The sequence below is a fragment of the Stegodyphus dumicola genome, chromosome 2 (genome assembly GCF_044657685.1).
Source record: "Stegodyphus dumicola isolate Sdum_Otavi_A_Nest chromosome 2, ASM4465768v1".
NCBI lineage: Eukaryota > Metazoa > Arthropoda > Arachnida > Araneae > Eresidae > Stegodyphus > Stegodyphus dumicola.
This window is the reverse complement of record NC_140769.1, coordinates 157,139,051-157,162,479: the sequence shown is the minus strand read 5'-3', so window position 1 is coordinate 157,162,479 and position 23,429 is coordinate 157,139,051. Positions and strand designations below refer to the sequence as shown.

The following is a 23,429-nucleotide window of genomic DNA, read 5'->3' as shown; positions in this document are numbered from 1 at the left end:
GAAATAAAATTCTCAGCGGGTAAGAGTAAATATTTATGAAAAATAATAGTTAGTAGAAGAAAAATGTAAATAGCTTTTTATAAAATCGTCGCAATCGTCATGCGATGGTGGAAAAAATATGATAGTGATTTGGGTGATGCAAAAAATTTCGAAAAATGAATTAAGAATTTCCGATTCTTTCTCTGAATCAAGATTTAAAATGACACAATTAGATGCTGAGATAAAGATAGAGAACTTTAACTTTCATGAAGGACAATGGAAGAAGAAGGAGGACTATCTGTGTATGGGAAGGGATGTCTTCGTGGAAGACTTTTCAAAGAAAACTGGCTCATATTCACGTTACACATGGAGAAAACTCAATTCCAGGTCAAACTACTAGTGTTCAGTGACGTTATTGCTCGGCCGCTAGTGGACATTAATTACGACTAAGGACTGATGAGCTATGTTAAATTAGGTACTGATTACAATTTCTTTTTAAATTCCTTAGTTAATACTTCTGATTGGGGTTTTACTAAAAAGGCCAATGTATGTATTTATTTCTTGCTGAGAATAATCACACGTACTCCCCGTTCTTGTTTTAATGTCATGTATTTTAACCGTAACTGTTTCTAGCTTTGCTTAGGTTGATCTGTAGTAGTTCTTGGTCATGGTGTGATATGTAGAAACGTGCTCTGGCATGTGCGTGAAATTCCATCTTTTAATAAAGCCTCTACTTAATTATCATCGGCCTCTGATTCACCTTTTTTTAAATCTTTACAGCAGAGCATGGTTCTGGTATTGAACACGCTAGAGGCGAAGCAGTTATATTTGTTTTGTGGAACTTATTTGTTTGGAACGGAATCGCGCGTTAAGTGAAATTTGAAATGGCAGCACGTGACGAGAACACAAAGTATTGTGTTGAGCCGTTTAACGGTAAAAACTTTTCTCTGTTTAAGCACCGTGTTGAAGCTGTGTTTGCGGCCAAAGAACATGATAAATATTTAGACGTTGAAGCGGATGAAACGAAAGTTACTGAAATCAAAGATGCAAAAAAGGCTTACGCATTGCTGCTAACCCTTCTAGATGATGCCATATTGGCGACCATGTCGAGTGAATCTTCTGCATGTGAAATTTGGAGCAGTTTAAAGAATAAATACCATAAGGTGGGTGCAGTTAGTCAAATATTAGTACGAAAGAAATTATCGACACTGAAGAAACGCCGAGATTGCAGTATGCAGTCACATATTAACGAACTGTTGGCGATCGTAAATGAACTGCGACTCTCGGGTGCTGAAGTCAAAGATATGGATGTGATTATTTATTTGTTGATGTCGCTACCTGCTGAGTACGACATTATTAAATCGACAATTGAGAACCAGCCAAATGAAATGCTTACGCTGGACTTTGTTATGCAAAGGCTCTTGAATGCTGAAGAATTGCAAGGTGAGAGAAATTCTTACGATTCTTGTATTTCTGGCTCAAGTAATAACGTAGCTTTTAGCGCTGATAAGCGTGATATCATCTGCCACAAATGTAAAAGTAAAGGTCATATTGCCAAGCTTTGCAAGAAAAAATTAGTTTGTTTTGGATGTGGACGCCCAGGGCATTACAGGAAGGATTGCAGATTTAAGCATAAATCAGATTATAGAGAATCGGCTGCAGTAACATTCATGGTTGGTGAGCCTGTTGGAAATTTCATTCTGGAACATCTACACACATGTGTAATAAAGGTGAGTGGTTTGAAGAAATTAAACCTTTTTCTGGAACTGTTGCATGTGCTTCAAAAAATGAAGTTTTAAAGGTAGAAGGTATTGGTACAGTACCTGGAACATTAAATGGAAGAGAAATATTACTTAAAGATGTGTTATATGTGCCTGAGTTGAACGGTCAATTAGTATCTGTGAAGAATATTCAAAAAGCAGGTTACAGTGTAATTTTTAAGAATGATGTAGCTGTTATTGAAAAGAGGAATGAAAAATTTGAGTTTGCTAAACTCAATGAGAATGGACAGTATGTGAGTCAATTTGAACCAGTTAAAGCTTCAACATACATTGCAAATCATAGTGCAGAATTATGGCACAGGCGCATGGGGCACTCATCTGATAAAATATTAAAAGAAATGGGTTTGCCAGTATCTGAGTTACCTTCAAGCTTTTGTGAAGAGTGCATATTAGCAAAACATTCCAACACTCCTATGAACAAAGGTCCTAGAAGCAGAGAGCATGTGCCGATGAGAATGGTACACACTGACATATGTGGTCCCATTGATTACTTTACTGTTATAAAATTTCGAAACGGCTGGGAAATAAAATTCTCAGCAGGTAAGAGTAAATATTTATGAAAAATAGTAGTTAGTAGAAGAAAAATGTAAATAGCTTTTTATAAAATCGTCGCAATCGTCATGCGATGGTGGAAAAAATATGATAGTGATTTGGGTGATGCAAAAAATTTCGAAAAATGAATTAAGAATTTCCGATTCTTTCTCTGAATCAAGATTTAAAATGACACAATTAGATGCTGAGATAAAGATAGAGAACTTTAACTTTCATGAAGGACAATGGAAGAACAATTTATTATATTTGGAGGAAAAACAATTTATTATTTATGACTACATTTAATTGACTAAGAAGAAGGAGGGCTATCTGTGTATGGGAAGGGATGTCTTCGTGGAAGACTTTTCAAAGAAAACTGGCTCGTATTCACGTTACACATGGAGAAAACTCAATTCCAGGTCAAACTACTAGTGTTCAGTGACGTTATTGCTCGGCCGCTAGTGGGCATTAATTACGACCAAGGACTGATGAGCTATGTTAAATTAGGTACTGATTACAATTTCTTTTTAAATTCCTTAGTTAATACTTCTGATTGGGGTTTTACTAAAAAGGCCAATGTATGTATTTATTTCTTGCTGAGAATAATCACACGTACTAGGGAAGGTGAAAAGTATTTTGCTACAATCATAGACAATTTTTCTAGATTTACTGAAGTGCATCTCTTAAAGCACAAGAGTGACGTAAATGAAGTGTTTAAATTGTTCCTAAAGCAGAATCCTGATGTCTACAAAATTCGGTGTGATAATGCCAAGGAATACGTGTCTGGTGAACTAGCTCATCATTGCAAAAAAAATGGTGTTATGATAGATCCTGCTCCTCCATATTCACCTCCTTTAAATGGTGTGGCTGAGAGAGCCAACAGATATCTTTTAGAGAAGGCCCGAGCTCTAATGTGTGAAGCAAAGCTTTCTAAATCATTCTGGGGCTATGCTGTACAGACAGCTGCATATCTTAAGAATAGAATTCCAAATCAGACTGTTGAAAATGTACCTTATAAGCTCAAATATGGGAAGCCGCCTGATTTGAATATTATTAAGGTGTTTGGATCTGATGCATACATGAGAGTTCCTGATAACTTAAGAAAGAAATTGGATCCAAAATCAAAAAAGATAATTTTTTTTGGATACTCTTCCATGGGTTATCGTTTACTGGACCCAGTCACAAATCATGTTGTGGTTTCTCGAAATGTATTGTTCAATAAAGAGAAAAAGAAATGTATCTCAGTTCAAGATGATTTTTCCATAGAAAGTAAAGATCCTGCTAAAGATGAGGTAGTATATGATTCAAGTGATGTAGAATCCAGAAATCTTGAAGAAAGTCATGAAGAAATTACTAGGCAAAGAAGAAATATAAAATTACCTGTAAAGTTGAATGATTACTTTGTGTATAAAGCTAATGTGGCAACTGTTGATACAGTAACATATGAGGATATAACATCATTGCCAACAGAAGAGCAAGTCCTATGGAGGAAAGCCATGGATGAGGAAATAGCTTCTCTTAATAAAAATAAAGTGTGGGAGTTAGTCAACTTGCCAAAGGATGAAAAGCCAATATCCTGTAAATATGTGTTGCGCATCAAACGAAACAATGTTTACAAAGCTAGATTGGTTGCTCGTGGCTTAATGTGAACAGAAGCCAGGTAGGAGGTATTGATTACTTTGAGACCTATGCTCCTGTAATTAGTACATCATCACTTCGACTTGTGCTGGCTATCATTGTTCAAAAGAATCTTGAAATCTATGCATTATATGTAAAGACTGCATTTCTGAATGGTGATCTCCAAGAAACAATCTACATGGAACAACCAATGGGCTACAGTGACAACAGTGGTCGTGTGTGCAAGCTTCTTAAGAGTCTTTATGGACTTAAGCAAGCACCGAGGCAGTGGTTCAAGAGATTTACTGATTTTATAATTCTGTTAAACTTCCAACAACTTAACTGTAAAGCATGTATTTTTGTAAGAAGAACTAAACAGAGTGAAATATTTATTGTGCTGTATGTGGATGACTTGCTAATTGCTGGTTCTAATGATTCAGAGGTAAGAATTGTGATTGAATTACTTAGAAATGAATTTGAGATGTCAAAGGCTGAAGTTGCAAATGAATTTCTTGGAATAAGTTTTGAATATTCACAGAACAAACTTACTTTAGGCCAAAAATCTTATGTTGAAAAATTGTTAAATAGATTTAGAATGTTAGATTGTAAGCCATCTGATACTCCTCTAGTGCCTAAGTCAACTTCATCAAATTTTGTGAATGGTGAAAGATTTCATGGCCCTTATCGTGAACTTGTAGGTGCTTTGCTGTATCTGTCTATGACAACTCGTCCTGATATTCTGTTTTCTGTGAACTGTCTGAGTCAGATACAAGAACAACCCACTAACAGTGCTTGGGCTGGTCTGAAGCAAATTCTTCGATATTTAAAAGAGACATCTGACTTGAAATTATTATTTTGTAAATCTAATAGTGTTGATATTATGTTAAATGTTTATGTTGATGCTGATTGGGGGTCAGATACAAATGATAGAAAATCTATTTCAGGGTATATTATTTTCTTTAATGATTGTCCTGTAACTTGGTCTGTTAAAAAGCAAACATCTATTGCTCTGTCCTCTACTGAGGCAGAAATTTTGGCTTTAGCAAAAGCTATTCAAGACCTAACTGTATTTTATAATGTATCTAAAGAAATTTTAGGAGTCGACAATATTAAAGTTTCAGTTTATGAGGATAATCAGTCTGTAATTAAAGCAATATTGAATGAAAGTAATTGTGCTAGACTAAAACATTTGGACATTAAACTAAAGTATATTAGGGATATTGTGAAATTGTATGATATAAATCTTGTATATGTTTCTAGTGAAAATCAGTTAGCTGATTTGTTTACAAAATGCTTGCCTAAACCAAGATTATGTTATTTAAGAGATAAATGTAAAATAATATGTGATTAAAGAAGGGTGTTGAGAATAATCACACGTACTCCCCGTTCTTGTTTTAATGTCATGTATTTTAACTGTAACTGTTTTATAGTTTTGCTTAGGTTGATCTGGCAACAGTTGTAGTAGTTCTTGGTCATGGTGTGATATGTAGAAACGTGCTGTGCCATGTGCATGAAATTCCATCTTTTAATAAAGCCTCTACTTAATTATCATCGGCCTCTGATTCACCTTTTTTTAAATCTTTACATTTCTTGAAATCAGTTTTCACATTTTATTAACATTATATATGCAGCTTTTGTGGTATCCTTCTTTCACGTCCGTTCAAATAATTCCATTCCTAAGAACCAAATAGGACTATTTAAAATTTAATATGTGTGGTTCGGTTGAAATATTTCTTTTTGGCTTAGTTTATTCGACAAAGCGCTCAAGGGCTATCTGCCAAAAGAAGGATGCCTTCATGGAGGACTGTCTAAGATGAAATGGCTCCTATACATGTTACACAATGGAAAAAATCACGAAATCGTCCATGCAGCCAACCCGTTCACTGGGATTCGTACCAAACTACCGGTGTTCAGCAATTTTACTGCTTGTCCTTTGGTTGGCCGTATCACTTTGAGTTAATTATCATAATATTATATGTTTTAATAGTCATCGATAGCAATCTATGCTTATTGTGAGTTACATTTCCAGTGATATTAATCCCATAATTAATACTCTTGTGTATTTGAGGTCTCTGTGCCTAAGAGAAGTAAAGCTTCAACTGAGGACTTTCTAAGCGGAACTGGCTCATATCCATATTATACATGGGAAAGCCACCATAATTAATACAAATGTGGTAATATTTTTCTTGTCATTGTCAATGATACCAATCTTACGATTTGATATTCACTTTCGGTGCAAAAATACATTAATAAGGAAATCAATTTGGGGACAAATAAAAAAGAACTGATGAAATAAGTATTATAAAATAGCAAATTCCTTTTATATTGTGGGTTGTTTGTTACCATTTACTTTGTGTTTTAATATCTTTTCATATTTTATTTCGGTATTCCTTTCTTAATACTTAGATATTTTGAAAAATGTGAAAAACTGTGAAATTTCTTCATAAATTATTTCAATTCTTAATATAACTTTCTTTCTCAGTTCTAACAATGTATTTTTCGATATTATAGAGTAATAAAAGCTATAGTATTCACTAAAGTAATATGCAATTATCGTTAATTAAAGTACAATTTGGTAGTAGATTCATAACAGTTGTAATGTACACATGCTACAAAAAGATTGCATGACTAAACAAATTTTTTCACCGTTCTGGGAAGAACCATGGTTCCAGTTTTAAATAAATAAATAAAAATAAAATAGGCTTCTGTGCAACAACAATTTTTGATGTATGAAGCAAATTTCTTTTTTTTCTCCAAAAGAAATAAATACTAGTACATCACTGAATAATATGATTTTCAGTGTGCTATTAGAAGAAGAAATTCATACTCTTCTGATGCAAATTAACGAATATATGTTTTTAATCAAAATTTTGAAGGATAAATTTCAAATATTACTTCCAAGCACTAACTACACAGAAGTTGCATTTTTTAAATTTCTGAACGCAGTTTTTAATAGTTTCAGCATCTTTTATAAGTACTACGAACCGTCTTATTTCTCTAAATTTTCTTTAGCAAGGGGCACTTTTTTCGCACATTCACTTTACAGATACTTAAATTTCACATATATGTCTGTCATATATTCGTAGCCAAAATAGTCCATAACTGAAAGCCTAATTTTATTCAATTAATTTCTAACATTAAAGTCATAGCCACATATACTCTTATTAAGATTTTCCCACATAGATAGGTAATTCTTCTAATATAGAAATGGTAAAATCATTTGAGATATAATTTTTCCTTCTCAAAACAAACTATTTATTTCGTGAAAATATAATCGAAAATAATTTTAGAGCTATTAAATAAATTTAAGAAGAGGAATAAATATTTTAAAGTTCATACAGTTGTACCAGAAAGTAAGTAACGGTAGCACGACATTATAATATATCAACTGAGAGTTGTAAAAGAGTAAAAAAGTTTTATTCCTACTAAATGGTTTATATAACTCTCCTTTTATAAAAGCTCAAAAAAAAAAAAAAAAAAAAAAAAAAAAAAAGAATATACAGGGTGTCCTGTAAATGTTGCAACAAACTTCTGGGGGGCAGGGCACATCATAAGGATTAACAATTACATAGAACCCATGCTTGGAAATATCAGGGGTAAGTGGTAGCAGAGGTAGAAGATGGGAAAAGAAATAAAAGTGATTAATTTGATCATTTATTGGACATAAATATAAATGGTGTATGATAGCCTGAATTTTACAACAGATGCTCGAAGTTTGTACCATCAGACGGCAAACATGCCTGACATCGATGGACCATTTATTGCCGGACATGTTCAAACACACTGGGAGTTTCTTTGATTGTAGCAACTGCGCAGGCGAGTCATGCCACCAGATCCATTTCAGACAAAACAGGATAGTGATACACAACACTTTTGATAGCTTACCACAAAAAGAAATCAGGGCTCGATAAATTCGGTGAGCGTGAGGGCCAGGGAATTGGTCCACCATGCCCAATCCATCAATGTGGGAATCATGTGTTCAAATGGCTACGAACGTCCGGTCCAGAATGAGTCCACTTCATAACGACCCAAAGTCACACAAATTTTGATGCAAGCATGCAAACAAGCTGTAGTTTGTTTGATGTCTGTCAAAAAGTTTTTCTCAATAAATGCGTGCAGCGGATCATCCATTACCCTCAGGTATTCCATACTCTAAGTGCATGTCTGAAAGCTACGTACTATGCAACGCATCGTATAGCGTTGCATAGTATGAGTGAGGCAATCCTCACTTTCCGCTAGCATTCTCCTGTACAGCACTCTCTGGTGGCGTACAATGTCCTTTCTGGCCATGGGTTCCTATGCAATTCTTAATCCTTATGATGTGCCCTACCTCCCCAGAAGTTTGTCGCAACATTTATGAGACACCCTGTATATACGAGGCGTATTCGGAAACTAAGTACCGTTTTGAAAAAAAAAATAGTAAAACAATTTTTTCAAATCCAATTTTATTTTTACATGAAAATACATGTCTTAAACTATTTTTCAACATAGTTTCCACCAATGATCAAACACTTGTCATAGTGGGTGACCAGTTTTTGTATACCTTTGTCAAAGAAACTTCCCGCCAGTTTCGATAACCACGACTCCACAGCATTTTTCATGTCATCGTCAGATCCAAAGTGCTTGCCACCAAGCTCGCGCTTCATGTGCAGGAACAAGTGATAGTCGGATGGTGCCAAGTCCGGGCTGTACGGCGGGTGATCGAACTGCTCCCAATGAAACTGTTGAATTAACGATTGAGTGACACCAGCAGTATGGGGCTGAGCGTTGTCATGGAGCAACACAATTCCTTTACTGAGCATTCCTCTTCGTTTGTTTTGAATGACACGCCTTAGTTTTGTTAATGTCTCACAATATCGTGCCGCATTAATGGTTTCACCTCTGGGAAGAAATTCAGTAAGAAAACGCCTTTCCTATCCCAGAAGACAGTGCACATGATTTTTTGTGATGACATTGTCACTTTGAACTTTTGTTTTTTCGGAGAATGAGTGTGTCTCCACTCCATCGATTGTTGTTTCGATTCTGGTGTGAAATGACACACCCAAGTTTCATCATCTGTCACAATTTGGTTTAAAAAGTTTTCTCCCTCATCACTGTAACGCGTGAGAAATGTCAGGGCACTACCAAGTCGCTTTGTTTTGTGAACATCAGTGAGCATTTTTGAAACCCATCGGGAACACAATTTGCGATAATTCAAGCGGTCAGACACAATTTCGAACAAAACAGTACATGAAATTTGTGGAAATGCCTCTGAAAGAGTTGTCATTGTGAAGTGTCTGTTCTCATGAATTGCTTCATCAACTTTCCTTACCAAATCATCGGTGACAACAGAAGGCCGACCACTCCGAGCCTCGGCATGGACATTTGTTCGACCTGCATTAAACATTCTTACCCACTTTCTCACCATTCCATCACTTATCGCATATTCACCGTAAACTTCTATCACTTGACGATAAATTTTGGCCGGTTTAACATTCCTTGCGTTCAAAAATTTAATCACGGCACGAATCTCACAGTCAACGGGATAACTAATTGTCTTAAACATTTTGAATGTGCACAGCAAACTGAAAACACAACATAGAGCAACCAAAATGGCGACAATTGAAAGTCAGTGAACCAGAAAGACCAGTGCGCATGCGCGGGACACCTACCACAGCGCTGCAACGGCGCTAGAATGAAACAGTACTTAGTTTCCGAATATGCTACGTACCATTTTCATTTGGTGAATTAACGTATTAAAGGCATTGTTGTATACAGTCAAAAGTCGTTAATCCGGACTCGTCGGGACTTCAGCGATTCCGGATTATAGATCATCAGTTTAAATCTCGTAAGATGGCATGCAGAAATTCTAAAATTAAAAATATGAAACCGTAATTTATGAAATAAAGAACAATTATGATCTAAAAGGTATCAAAATTTATAAAAAAAAAAAAGCTTAATATTTATTTGTTTACTTTATTAAACATATCTTTTAATGTAAGTTGTTTAAGTTGCTTCATTTTATGTGATAATACTTTCTCTTTAATTCTATAAACAGACATAATTTCTTGTTCAGTTACTAAGTTCCGCTGTTCAAGTCCCGTTAATTGCTGTGCCGAGAATACCGACTAACTTGTCAGTCGAATTTTTTTCGTTTTCACTAACCTCTCTGTCACATTCTTCATGTCTTTATCCATTTTTTGCAGCAATTCCACTTTTTGTTTGTTGGACATCGAAACATACTTTCGTTTTGTAGATCCTTTGGAAGGTCCAGCATCGGAAATTCTATTTGACATAATCGAAAGTTCAAGTTTACTTTTATAAAATTGCTCTTACAGTCTGCAAAAAATAATAAGCGGGATCCAATTCGAAGATTAAGAAACAACGCAATCATTAACATTAAGTGAAATAGATAATTACATAATTTTAGCTTACACCGTCCATTATACATTAAACGCGCAGGCGAAAACGCATTCTGCACTTGCGCACACGCATATGCGCAGTAGTCAAGGTCTTACGCGCACGCGTAAAACGCCTGTGCGCATGTGCCAACGCGGCGCATGCGCAGAAAGTTTTTAGGTTTGAGGTCCGGATTATAGATCATTTCGGATTATGGGTGTCCGAATTAACGACTTTTGACTGTATAATATGAATATTTGCTTGTTATTTTTTTAAATAGAGTGTCTGGAGCTCATTCAGATATTTTGTAGAATTTTAACAAATTATTTTATAGGATACAAATATGCATATGCTTTTTATGAAACATACAAACCTCATGGAAATATAATTCTGTTTTATTAAAATTAAGGACTATGAAATTTATTTTAATATAAATATATTACTCTACATAAAGAAATCTGCAGGCATCTTTATTCCCGTTATTTTTCTATTATTTATCATTGCAAAAAATAATAATAGCATTTATCTTATGATAAGCTAATTAAATTAGTTTAAAAATATGATCTGTGAAATCTTTTTATCGTCCTTGTTTCAGTTTTTCTTATGACAGTTACGCACTTTCTTTAACTTGACACAAGATCCATTTATTTTAAATACTTTTCTAAAACGTTTTATAAAAAATGATAAAATAATGCTAGTGTAAACCATTTGGTTGAAAACTTATGTAAAATTGGGTTCAGTACCCAAAACAATAATTAAAAAAGGAAAACAAAAAAAATATGAAGGCCTTTTAGATTTTATATTAGGTTCAAACGGGCAATTTTTTTCATTTACAGACATATACATGTTTTGTGAGCTTTTGGGCTAAAAATATTTAGAAACAGCATATCTTTAGAATTTCCGATACACAGGCTCACACACTGAGACAAAAAATGTTTGATTCCTTACAGTGTTGCCACTGCTTGCTTTGAAACTGTTTTTTTTTTTTAATCAAAAATCCGTTGATTATGAAATAGACAGTAAAAACAAATTCCAGATTCTAAGTGCCCTTGTTCAGGTGGAGAACTATGTGACAATGCGAAAAACATACATACGTTGAGTAGATTCTCATTATTTAGTTCTTTAAATAAATACAGGGCGATAATATTTGGTGGCAACAGTTCGGAAAAATGATTCGAGCATTTAAAGTGATTCGATGTAATATGCCGTTTCGAAACTAAGAGTCTTGGGCTAACGCCCATTTGGGCTTTAAAAAGGAATCATAAAATTAAGCACATTGAAATAAAATGTGAAAGATTTTACATTACGCCCAAATGGACTTCTTTTTACATTTTGTGTGTTATCTTTATTTATTAAATATCATGTTCTTCACGCTTAAACCACACAAATTCCACAGCAATATCATAAAATATTTAAAATCAGGATATCTTTAGAATTTTCGATATACAGTCTCGCACACTGGAGATAAAAATGTTTTATTCCTTACAGTGTTGGCACTCTTGCTTTGAAATTTTTGAGTTTTCTAATCAAAAATTTCTTAAAGTTTTACAAAATATCAAAGAGATAATAAAGTAAGTTTGAAATTAAAAATTAAGGTTTCCAGGTGCGCATGCTCGGGTGGAGGATTACGTTTTTCAAAATTTGATGGCTCTAGCCATTGTCGTTTTTTCCCAGTGCGAGAAATATACACATATTGATGCAGATTCTTCATTATTTAATTTCTTTAAATATAATACAGGGCAATAATATTTGATAGCAACAATTTAAAAGCTGATTCACTGTTTTTAAACGGTGAATCAGCATCAAAACACTACAAAATGCTGTTTTGAGACGAGCAGCCCTCTAGACGAGCAGCCGTTCTAGAGCCCCTTTGGGATAAAAAAACAACGATTTTGATAAACTGATTTGTAAATACATACATATGTATATATATATATATAAGTATATATATATAAAATTGAAGCATTTTGCAGATTTTGCTACAGAATTTTACTCACAGAAATGCATTCTTACATTCTACTGAATCTCTTTCTCCTGCAATACTGAGAAATGTTTGGCCTTTGTTTCTAAAAACAGATTAACTATTTTCAAATAGGGTGCACGTTGAAAAGAAGCGGTAATGTAAAATGAATAGAAGAAAGAACAGAATATGTGTCGAAAATTAGAGGAGGGACGATAAAAATGAAAGGCAATGTGCATTGTCATTCCACGTATTATATATGGTACCTTTGATGTAAAAATACTTTTTTTCCGCTGCCTAGGACTCAGGACCCCTTGAACATATATAACTTAATCTTTTTCTGTTTGTTTAACTGGGCTCACACTGTAAACTTTAGAACAATGTGAAGGAAAATTCTAAAGTGTAATTTACATTTATTTTTTTCCATTACCTGCTAATTGCATTAAAATTAGCTAATGACAGAGCACAAGAATAGACTAGACTAATAACACTAGAATTCTCTTATTGCAGGTGCCGAGTTTAGTTCTCTATACGAATAAAATTTTTGAATTGGCTTCGGCTAGTTGAACCTTGCTAGTAGCCGAATAGTAAAACACTTGCTGAATACTGATAGTTTGATTTAGGTTCGAACATAGATGAATGAGCTGACTGCATTGGTGTTTTGTGCAAAGTCATTTTCCCTTAGAAAAGCCCTTCATGATGGCAGCCCTCATATGTTTGCAATAAATAGCTCTCTTATGCTCTGCAATATCCAAATAGTCTAAACTATTTTTAGTTGTAAATGAATAAATTACGTGTTTTGTTTCGTAAAAAAAAGGTATCTTGTTGAATTTTAGTTTCTTGGAGGAAAGCAGGGAAAAAAAATTATATATTTATATCTAACTGAGCTAGCCAGTTATATGAACAAAACTTAAATTTTCTTCTTTTAGTTGAAGTAGAAATATGTTGTGCATTTTGGTAAATAAAAAGGGTTTTACACTTCAGTTTTGCTGTAGAATGTCTGTTTTGTATTTTATTTTACGGAAATTAAAATCTTAATTTTTTTTGTTGCAAACCCTACGTGGGGAAAACATTCTATATATATAAAAAAATATTATTCTCACATGTGCATAATAATAAGTATAAGCCTCTAGGAAGCAAACCTGTTGCCCAGAAATTCTTAATTATTCAGGTAGATTGTAATCATATTATCCCGGGTATTTGTTGAAATTAGTTGCATTTATGCTGAAAAGCTTACTTCTACTTCAATGCATGTTTGATATAATTCCTAATGTTCGCATTTTTGAGCATGTATATTAGCACACAAATATTCCTGAGAAAACCTAACTGAAGGAAAATGAATCTAATCATGAACAATTCTACACAATTTTATTTTAAAATTCGTTATGATTTGCATTTTTTGAGTGCAGACATAATTTTTTTCTTTTCATGTTTCAAAACTTTCACAATTTACACCCTTTAAAAATAATTGCATATTATTATACTGAAAAATAATATTTAAGAATGTAGTGAATTCTGGGAAATGATCTTAATTCAGTGTATCAAAAACCAAATTATAAATATAAATATTTTAAAACTTCAAGGTTTCTGCATTAGGTAACTACACTGAAAGTAATACTGATAGAAAATGTTTATTAAAACTATGCATTACCTATTTAACTAATTATTATTAAATATTTTGAAAAAATATTTTCAATTTTCCAACTGCACATACAAAAACACATGTGGCATAAAATGCATCAAGAGCGTTGGCCCATCAGCAGACAAGCAATAAATTTTCTGAATGCTGGTAATTCGGCCCAGGAGTCCCACAAACGAACTCACTGCATAGCTGTTTTCTTTGTTTTCCCCACATGCAACGTGTATACGAGCCAGCTTCCCTCAGAAACTCCTCCACGAAAACATCGCTATCCTTAGGCGAATCACCTTTGAGTGCTTTGCCATAATCAAATTAAATCAAATTAAAAAATAAATAAGCACCAAGAGCATTAGACTAGCGTCTCTCTTTGATTCTTTCTATATATAGAGAGAGAAAGAATTAAAGGTATAGAGACTAATAAAACCATAAAAATCAATGCATCAAAATCCAATTTCATTTTTCTTTAATGCTCTTATAATTTTTTAATATGAAGATTTCTAAATGCAGCTGTTTATTTGCTCTTACCCGCCCAAAAAATATAAGTAGTGGAATAGTAAAATATACTAATATTTTCTTAGATTTTAAAGAAAACAATATCCTTATGGCACAATTAATAAACTCGCAGCTTTCCTTACTTATTGCTATACACAAAAGCAGAAAATTGCATGACAAAAATTTAGACGTCTGTTATTATGATATGATTAGCAAATAAACAAGTTATTTACTTCATGTTTAGTTAATTAGTTCTTTCATTATATCAAGTAAGTTGTGAAATATTATTTATATCTGTGGTTTCAAATAAACTCTGGATGAAAAATACCCAAAGCTGTAAATAAAATAAGAAATTTTCAAAGTTCCCAAGATATTTTATTTAGAAAATAAGGAAAACATATCGAAAATCAAATTGTTTCAGTGAGAAAATATTCCTTCCATCCTAGGCAAGCAATCACATATAAAAGGTAAATTAAATAATTAAAGTGAAGGTTATTAGAAATGCAAAAGTATTTTTATATTATGCTCGTCTGCATATAGAGTGCTCATAAAAATTTTAATATATATATATATATATATAAACACGTACACACACATTTACATGCATACATAAAAATGCAGTCTTATAACCAGGGAAAAAATGAAACATTTATAATTATTTCCTTTTAATGTCTTGATTTACAGTTTTTTACAAAATTTAGACTTGGTAACATAGACGCTGACTTACTGTTAAAAGTCAGATCACAACTGCTACCTTCTTGAAGACTACCAAAGAGCAAAGTTTTGACAGTGATTGATATTTTTACAGCCGTCACTAATCAGTTCTCCTGATGATTCTCCGCAGGTGTGGGGGGATGAAAAACTACTTAACACTTTTCATGCATTCAGTGGAAGAGATCTTCTGCACTTTTCAAAAGCTTTGATGACAAAGCTGGTGATGCTTTAGGAAACAATACCTTATCTTTCTCAAAACCTCCAGAGGGTTAATATTCAAAATGACTTTTTAAAAATCATTTTAAAAAATCGATTTTTTGCAGGTCCTAAGGTAGTAAGAAGGATTTTTTACAATACTTATCTGATGGACTCAAAAGAGAATAATATATGTCACTTTATTGAAAAAAAGAACTGAAACGAATGCTTGATTATTTCTATAATAAATACTGCATTCAATTTGATGTAAATATTCATGATCATTTATTATTTTTCCATCCCTGTACAGCATATATTTTTTAATAAATTTCAAATTCTCTAAAGATTTTTCTTTTTCAAAATCACTTTCCAAAAATTTCATAATTCTTTTCAGCATTAATACCTTTGACATCCACTACAATTTTAATAGCTATTGATAAATTCTAGGTAAAGGAGCTTCAAATCAAATTAATAAACTTTGTTTTGATAAAAACTCCTTATCCTAAAATATATATTTTATGGCTTCATTGAATGATGTAAGTTTGGTATTTTTAGTTCTTCAATTTGCTTAAAATTTTACAATGTTACAGGGAAGAGATGGTCATCTGCAACCTGCTGGCCAGCCTCTTCAGTCGAGACCTTCATCACCTTCATATGGAAGAAGAACATCTGTGACGCCTCCTCGTACTACATCCCCTCCCCCTACTCGCCATTCCCCAACACCTCGACGCCCACACCATGATCTTGATTTCTCTGAAGCTGCTTCTGGAATGGCTGAATTTGTCCATGAGCATAAAAGAAGAGGAAGATCTAGAGGTTAGATCTTCAGTTGAGGTTTATCTACATTTACTCCCCCCCCCCAAATGGCATAAATTAGGATGGACTGAAAAAATACTTACTTTTTGTATTGTTATTATTATTATTCTATCACTATACCTGGTAAAATGGCTTATTGCATAAGTAAGCAAAATTAAAAAATTAAAAAATTTCAAATCAGATTATATCTTCTGTTTGCACATCATATTCAAAGTTTTGAAAAATGATGAAATTTTTATGTTTTATGTTCAGTTTTTTATAGTTACTTTACTCACTACTGTTGAAATACTATAATTCCTAATGTGAATTTTTGGGCATGAGGAACACAAAAAAAGTTTAAAACCTGTAATTTCAAATTATTTTTTGGTTGTACAAAAAGCTAAAAAAATGCAGTTTCTTGTAAAAATAGCCATATTTTGCCATTTTTTTATTTCTACTTCTTAGTAATAAACATAGTATTCTAAATTAATTTGACTAATATAAATTCATGGGAGTAAATTCTGTTCTGAACTGTTTTTGTAAAAGAACTTTGGCAGGACTTTACACAAGTAGTTCATATATATATAATTTTCTGTCAGAAAAACAGTTGGCATTGAAATCAAGAGATAAGTTTCTATTAATGTTCAACTGATGATTGTGTTTAAGAATCCTGTCATGAGAAAGCAAGAAAATCTTGAGTCGTAGTTCTTAAGAACTTTTGTTCTTTAAACTGCAGAATCCTTAATTTTTAAGAAAGATTTTTAGAAAAATTTGAGAATTAGAAAAAGAGGGCTCATTTGAGAAATTATGATTTTTCCAAATCTGAAGGTTGTTTTTATTCACCTGTGCAAGTGAACTACAGCCTGTTGATATCAGAATAATTTGATTATTTAAAATGTAATATCAGAACAAATTTAAACAATTTGAAAATAAAATCTCAAGATTCATTATATTATCAGCAATGTTGATATGTTTTTATGAGATTCTTGGAATGAAATTATTATCTCAAACAGGATTAGTGATTGCTTTAGTAGCTGAACTGTCAGTTGAGCAGGAATATTATGGCACCACTTATGTACCATTTGCATAGTTTCTTGAATGTTCCCTGCAGTATAAAAAAGTAAAGTGACTTTCTTTTTATTTAATTTCTACAATATACTTCATACATGTTCATCTAAGTTTCTGCAGTTTCTTTTACATTGATGGAATTTTAGTTGAAAAATCCTACTATGATATTTTTTCTTTTGTTTTAAATTTTTTGGGGTCATTCTATTATTGTTGTATGACTTAAGTTTTCATATGCCTATCATCCAGAATTTTAACAGTGATATCTACTAAATATGTATTTGTTTTAAATAACCATTTTTATTTAGATGAAATATGCTGGATGCTGTTTATAGGGCTCGTACTTAAAAATCCTTAGGTTTGGGGAAAATTAATTTTGGTCCATAATAGTATTGACGTTCGGCCCAACTCGACAAAGGTCCTTAATTTCACTCACCTGACATTTCTGTCATTTTGAGGATGAATAAGCATTTGGAAAGAATATTTTTCGATTTATTGACAAATATGTATTTGATCATTTGAATTCTCTCCTACTTTTTAGTAGGGAGCAAGCCCCTGCCTCGATGAAATATTTGACATTTCAAAATAATTTTTTTTTTTTTTCAGAATGAAGAGTTCACAAAATATTGCATCAAAAGCATCCTTTCCTTTTCTGAGATATCATTTCTTTCATTATCCAGTGCTAAATTTGGTGATTTAAAGATTAATTTACATGTAAAATTTTTCATCTGTTTTTTTTGGGGGGGGGAATTTTTTGACGATTTTTTTACAAACATAATAAAATTAATAATTATCATTGAAATAATGATAATATATTAAAATTATAGCTAAGAAATAGTATTAAAATAATACATTTTTCCATGTAATATTTTAAAATTACATTACTTTCCATTTTAGCTATTTAGGAATATTTTGATTCTGAAAAATGAATAAGATGATAAATGCTGTGAAACACAGTTTCTGAAGCACTTCTTAGCAAAAGCAAAAAAGCTATTTTAATTATTTTTAAATAAATTTATTTCTTCTTGTTTTGTAGTTCTTCATTCGATTTTTTTTTTCACGTAGTTAAAAAAAAAAGTAGAATATTCTAATGTGCATCAGTTTTCTCTTAAAAATTCACTTTTTTTTCTGAATTTTTTATTAAAAATTTTTCTGGCTTTTTGCTCTTACAGAGTTGGCAGAGATAATTTTTAGACCTTGCGACTTGGAAGGTTTAAAAGGATTCGAAAACAAGATTTATTCTTACAATTCCAGAAAAATAAGACCAAACGAAAGATGTTTTCATCATACTAACACACAATGAATACATTTTATGTGAAATATATAGTGAATTTCTTAATTTTCTTCTTTTAAGTCTTTCTCATGATATGTTTATCTTCCCTTTATTTTCTCATCTTTTCACTAGATACATGCATGTAAAGTTGCAAAAATAGTTCTAATCTTGTCACATGGACATGCATCTGTAGAAAGGAATTTTTCTATTAATAAAGGAATTGAAATCTGACACTTTAAAAGATTCACCTTATATGTCTCATTGCACCATACACAGGGCTAGCACTAAACATTTTGCCACCTGATGCAGTCTCTGTGGGTCCTAAATTGTGCTGTCCAGTGTCTGTCCTAGATTCTAAAGTCCCTGCCATCCCTAAATTCTGTTGCTCATTGCTCATTGCATTCACTAAAAATTCTGCTACACTGATTCTGGTGCCTGCCCTGATCTTGTGTCATTTCATATTTATTCTCAGTATTCATATTATTAAAGAAATAGAATTAACATCTTCTTTACATTCTAAATACATGCAGTTCTTCATCATAACAGAAATCTTCAATTAAATCTGAAATTCTAAATCACAGAGGAATCTGTATTGAGAAAGAAATTGATTACATAAAGAGAAAGAAAATTACCGTATTTGATGGCATATAAGACACACTTTTTTTCCTAAATTTGGTCTCAAAAAAGTTACTTGCATCTTATACGTGAAGGGCAGAGGTTAACTTTCAATACTGAATGCTATTTTTATCCCGGATAAAGGTCTAGACACACATAACTTTTTCTACATCTACATGTGTGTGGCCTTCTAAATAAGGACGCGTCTTATATGCTGTCAAATACGGTATTCTTCAAAGCTATATTGCTAAAGCATTAACAAATTATGAAATACAGTGGAGACTAGTGGAAAAGTTTATTTGTTTATTGAAACAAAAAAGATGTTAAAGAGAAGAAAACTGATGTAAATTAGTAAAAATATCTTGAAAATTTTCAAACAAAAAGATTGTGTGTTGTTTCTATGAAACATATGTTTTGTAGTTTTCTATCCTAATATCATTTTAGAATCAATATCATAAATTACATGCATAATTTCCTATAGTGTATAATATAATATAATTTTAAACTGTAAAACGTTTTTAGGTTTATGATATGAAATGTATGCTTTTTAAACAGATATTTTTTTAGAAATAAAAGAAATTAATAGTTACCACATAGATCTATATAGATTCAGGGTATATCACCATGTATATAATATTCATATAATAATATCACCATGTATATTATATAATATCACCATGTATACTTTTAACTAATTGCTCACGCTTAGAAGGTATCATCTTTCCTGAATTCTTATTGTAGATATATGATACAAAAGTGAAAAAATTAACATAAAACTTTATTCCTTACAGCTAATGAGACTTAAAAATGATATAAAATACCTTACCACTTCTGGTGCGTATTAGAACTTTATATTACATGCTGCACATTAATTGGATTATAATTCCAGCAACTCTGCAAAGCTACTCAGTCAGACATATAAGTATCTTATCAGTGTCAAATGTTCACATCTGTTCTGATCAGCGTGTCTCTCTTAGCAAGCAGCAGCTGTGTCAACAGCTGAGCTTCTGTTATGGTTTTACTTCTCATTTTCACCTATGCCACTTGACATAAAATTTGCATAAATCTCTGGGCTGAGCTGCAATATGATGAAACTAAGCAAAAAAGAAAAATCAATACAAAGATAATTGTAAAACTTAAGTCACTAATCTTCTTTAAAATATGTGAGACTATTATAATTGTAAAATTTAAATATTATAAGTGTAGATTTTGAAAGAATTTTGAAATTTAATTCTAATTACCTGATACATTTTACAAAACTGATTTTATTCTTGAATTTGTTGTATAGTTAAGTATTAGATTATGTTTAATGATAATGTATCATATTTATAGATTTATTTTATTCTTAGAAAAGTGTATTACAGAAGTATTACAAAAGTGAAGTTTGGGCATAGATAATTGCTTTAGTTTATTCAATTTCCTTTGCTAATGGATTTTTTTATTAATGTTCTTTAAAAATATTTAATTTCAGTATGCAGAAATATGTGCAAACCCTGTGTTTAATGATTATGAATGGGAGTGGTATTAGTAATCAACATGACATAAATGGAAGTGGCTATGCAGAATAAAAACAAGCTGATGCTCATTCTAAAGAATGCAGAGTCATATATACCATGAACAACAAGCCTGTAGATAATTTTAAAAAGTTTTTTAATTCAAATATGTAACAATAGTCATATGGACAATTAATTTGTGAGCCAGAAATAACTAAAGATCATTTTTATAAAATATTATGTACTATCATTAAAAGGGGGATGAAAGTTCAGATTTACTAAAAATTAAAAAATATATGTGAGTACAATGCAAAATTAAGGTTTGGAATTACATGAAAGACAACGCTTGTTCTTAAGCATAAGAAATGAATATGCCTAAGCCTAATAAAAATGAATATCAACGTTGCTTACAGATTGCAAAATAAATGCTTTATTGACAAAAAAGCAAAGGTAATAAAACTGTAGAGGTGTATATACTGTCAACAAACTTTGAGAATTAAAGGCAACAAGAAGATGGCTAGATGGAAGATGGCTTATTTGTTATGCTCATATTATTTAATAGATAATTATTCCCATGATGAACAGAATAAAACAATTAAAGAAAATATGAAAATTTGCAAAAATTTGGATGAAAGTATTGGCAGAATTATCACTTTTACTGGTACAAATATGCATCTGTTGAGAAAGATAAAAAGCACTGGTGATAAAAATTATAAATCATAAAGAATGAAAACAGAATTTATGTAGCAGTAACAATTCTAAAATTAAAGAAAGTAGTTTTACTGAAAGAAAAAAATATATAAAGCTAGTTCAAGGAAGCTTTATTAAAACTACAAATTTGCAAGTTTGTAGGTATAATAGTTTTTTAGTATTGCGGAAGTTGAAAGTAGCTTGAAATGGTTCTTGTAAGATACACATGACTGGTGTCTTGCTGTTTTCTATTCCATATGTTCCGAATTTGGCTGGCACACTGCTGTGTATCTAAATAAGTATTATTTTATGCACCATTTTTCCTATCACAGATATCAATGCTGACAGTTCCTAATATTTTCTAAATTCTAATTATCCATTATGGTTTGTGCAATGAAGTCTTTAATTTTGTAAATGTTTTTTTCTGATTTTATATTAATTTTTATTTAATTCCTGAAAAAGTGTTTTAACACTCCTTTTCATTTCTACTGTGAAGCAAATGCTGTATTTTGATCATTCAAAAATAATATTAAAGTGTTTTAGAAATCAGTATTATATATATTTAAACACACAACTTTCAAACTTAGCTCATATTAAGGTATTACGTAACAAGATAAAACTCTTATTTCACCCTGAATATATAAGACAAAATTTGAAATTCCAGATAGCCTGCTTAAAAAATCGAATGTGATTGTATGCAATAAAATAAATTAGACTTTTATTAGTTTAATATTTTAGTGGAAGGAAAAAGACATTTTTTTCTAAAGACAGCAAGCAGAAATATTCATAAAACTCATACATAATTTATATAAAAAAACAAAAAGTCTGATTAAAAGTATGTATTTACAAGAATTATTTGTCAAATAATCAAGCATTCATTTAAAATATTGCCTGATTTCTACTTTTAGAATATCTTATTAAGAATAATGTCAATGGTTAAATTAGCATGTTTCATGTATACGTGTGTTAACACTTTGACTGCCATGTCACTTTTCGCATTCCGGTTTAAGAAACCAAATTGATTGAATCATATTATACAGTCAAAAGTTGTTAATTCGGACACCCATAATCCAGAGTGATCTATAATCCGAACCTCAAAGCTAAAAATTTCTGCGCATGCGCCGCGTTGACACATGCGCATAGGTGTACGCATAAAACCTTTACGACTGTGCGTATGCGTGTGCGCAAGCGCAGAATACGTTTTCGCGTGCGCGAATACGTTTTGCGTTTAGTATAACAGATGGTATAAGCTAAAATTATCTAATTATACATATTCATTTAATCTTATGATTCATTTAATTTTATCTTTATATTCATTTAATCTTGATGATTGCCTTGTTCCTTAATCTTCGAATTGGATCTGGCTTATTATTTTTTTCAGACTGTAAGCGCAATTTTATAAAAGTAAACTTGAACTTTTGATTATGTCAAATAGAATTTCCGATGCTGGAGCTCCCAAAGGATCTACGAAACGAAAGTATGTTTCGATGTCCATCAAACAAAAAGTGAAATTGCTGCCAAAAATGTATAAAGACATGAAGAAGGTGACAGAGAGGTTAGTGAAAACGAAAAAATTTCGATTGACAAATTAGTCGGTATTCTCGGCACAGAAATTACGGGACTTGAACAGCGGAACTTAGTAACTGAACAAGAAATTATGTCTGTTTGTAGAATTAAAGAGAAAGTATTATCACATAAAACAAAGCAACTTAAACAACTTACATTGAAAGAAATGTTTAATAAAGTAAAAAAATAAATATTACTTTTTTTTTTTTTTTTTTTTTTTGTAAATTTTGATACTCTTTAGATCATAATTGTTCTTTATTTCATAAATTACGGTTTCATATTTTTAATTTTAGAATTTCTGCATGCCATCTTACGAGATTTAAACTGATGATCGATAATCCGGAATTGCCGAAGTCCAAGTCCGGATTAACGACTTTTGATTGTATTATTAAAAATATTAATTATGATTCCTAACAATCATTAAAAAGTTTACAGCATTTTTTTTTTTTTTTTTTTTTTTTTTTTAGAAGAAAGGATCTTACGAATTATCTTGCAGTCGGCTTTTGTTAGACAAAGCTTTTCGCAGAAGCCCACTACGAGTTAATTCGTACAGACATGCTTCGACTTGTCACCTTGGTACAACTAAAACAAGAGCTAAGTGAGTAAGTAACTCATAGAAGCGCAAAAGTGGCAAGTCAAGAAACTA

General features: G+C 31.8%; 2 protein-coding genes across 2 annotated transcripts in view; one reads left to right on the top strand and one right to left on the bottom strand.

Annotated features, from left to right (window-relative positions):
* The window catches only part of IFT46 (intraflagellar transport 46), a 201,810-nt gene that overhangs the window by 44,118 nt on the left and 134,263 nt on the right, over positions 1-23,429 (bottom strand). The window contains exon 11 of the transcript XR_015039626.1: positions 19,861-20,128. The gene's annotated coding sequence lies outside the window, so the exon portion shown is untranslated. The remainder of the gene's footprint in view (positions 1-19,860; positions 20,129-23,429) is intronic.
* Positions 1-23,429, top strand: part of LOC118182704 (voltage-dependent calcium channel type A subunit alpha-1-like) — a 454,834-nt gene that overhangs the window by 420,636 nt on the left and 10,769 nt on the right. Inside the window, exon 46 of the mRNA XM_085811365.1 lies at positions 15,877-16,102. Coding sequence (XP_085667491.1) covers positions 15,877-16,102 — 226 coding nt within the window. The remainder of the gene's footprint in view (positions 1-15,876; positions 16,103-23,429) is intronic.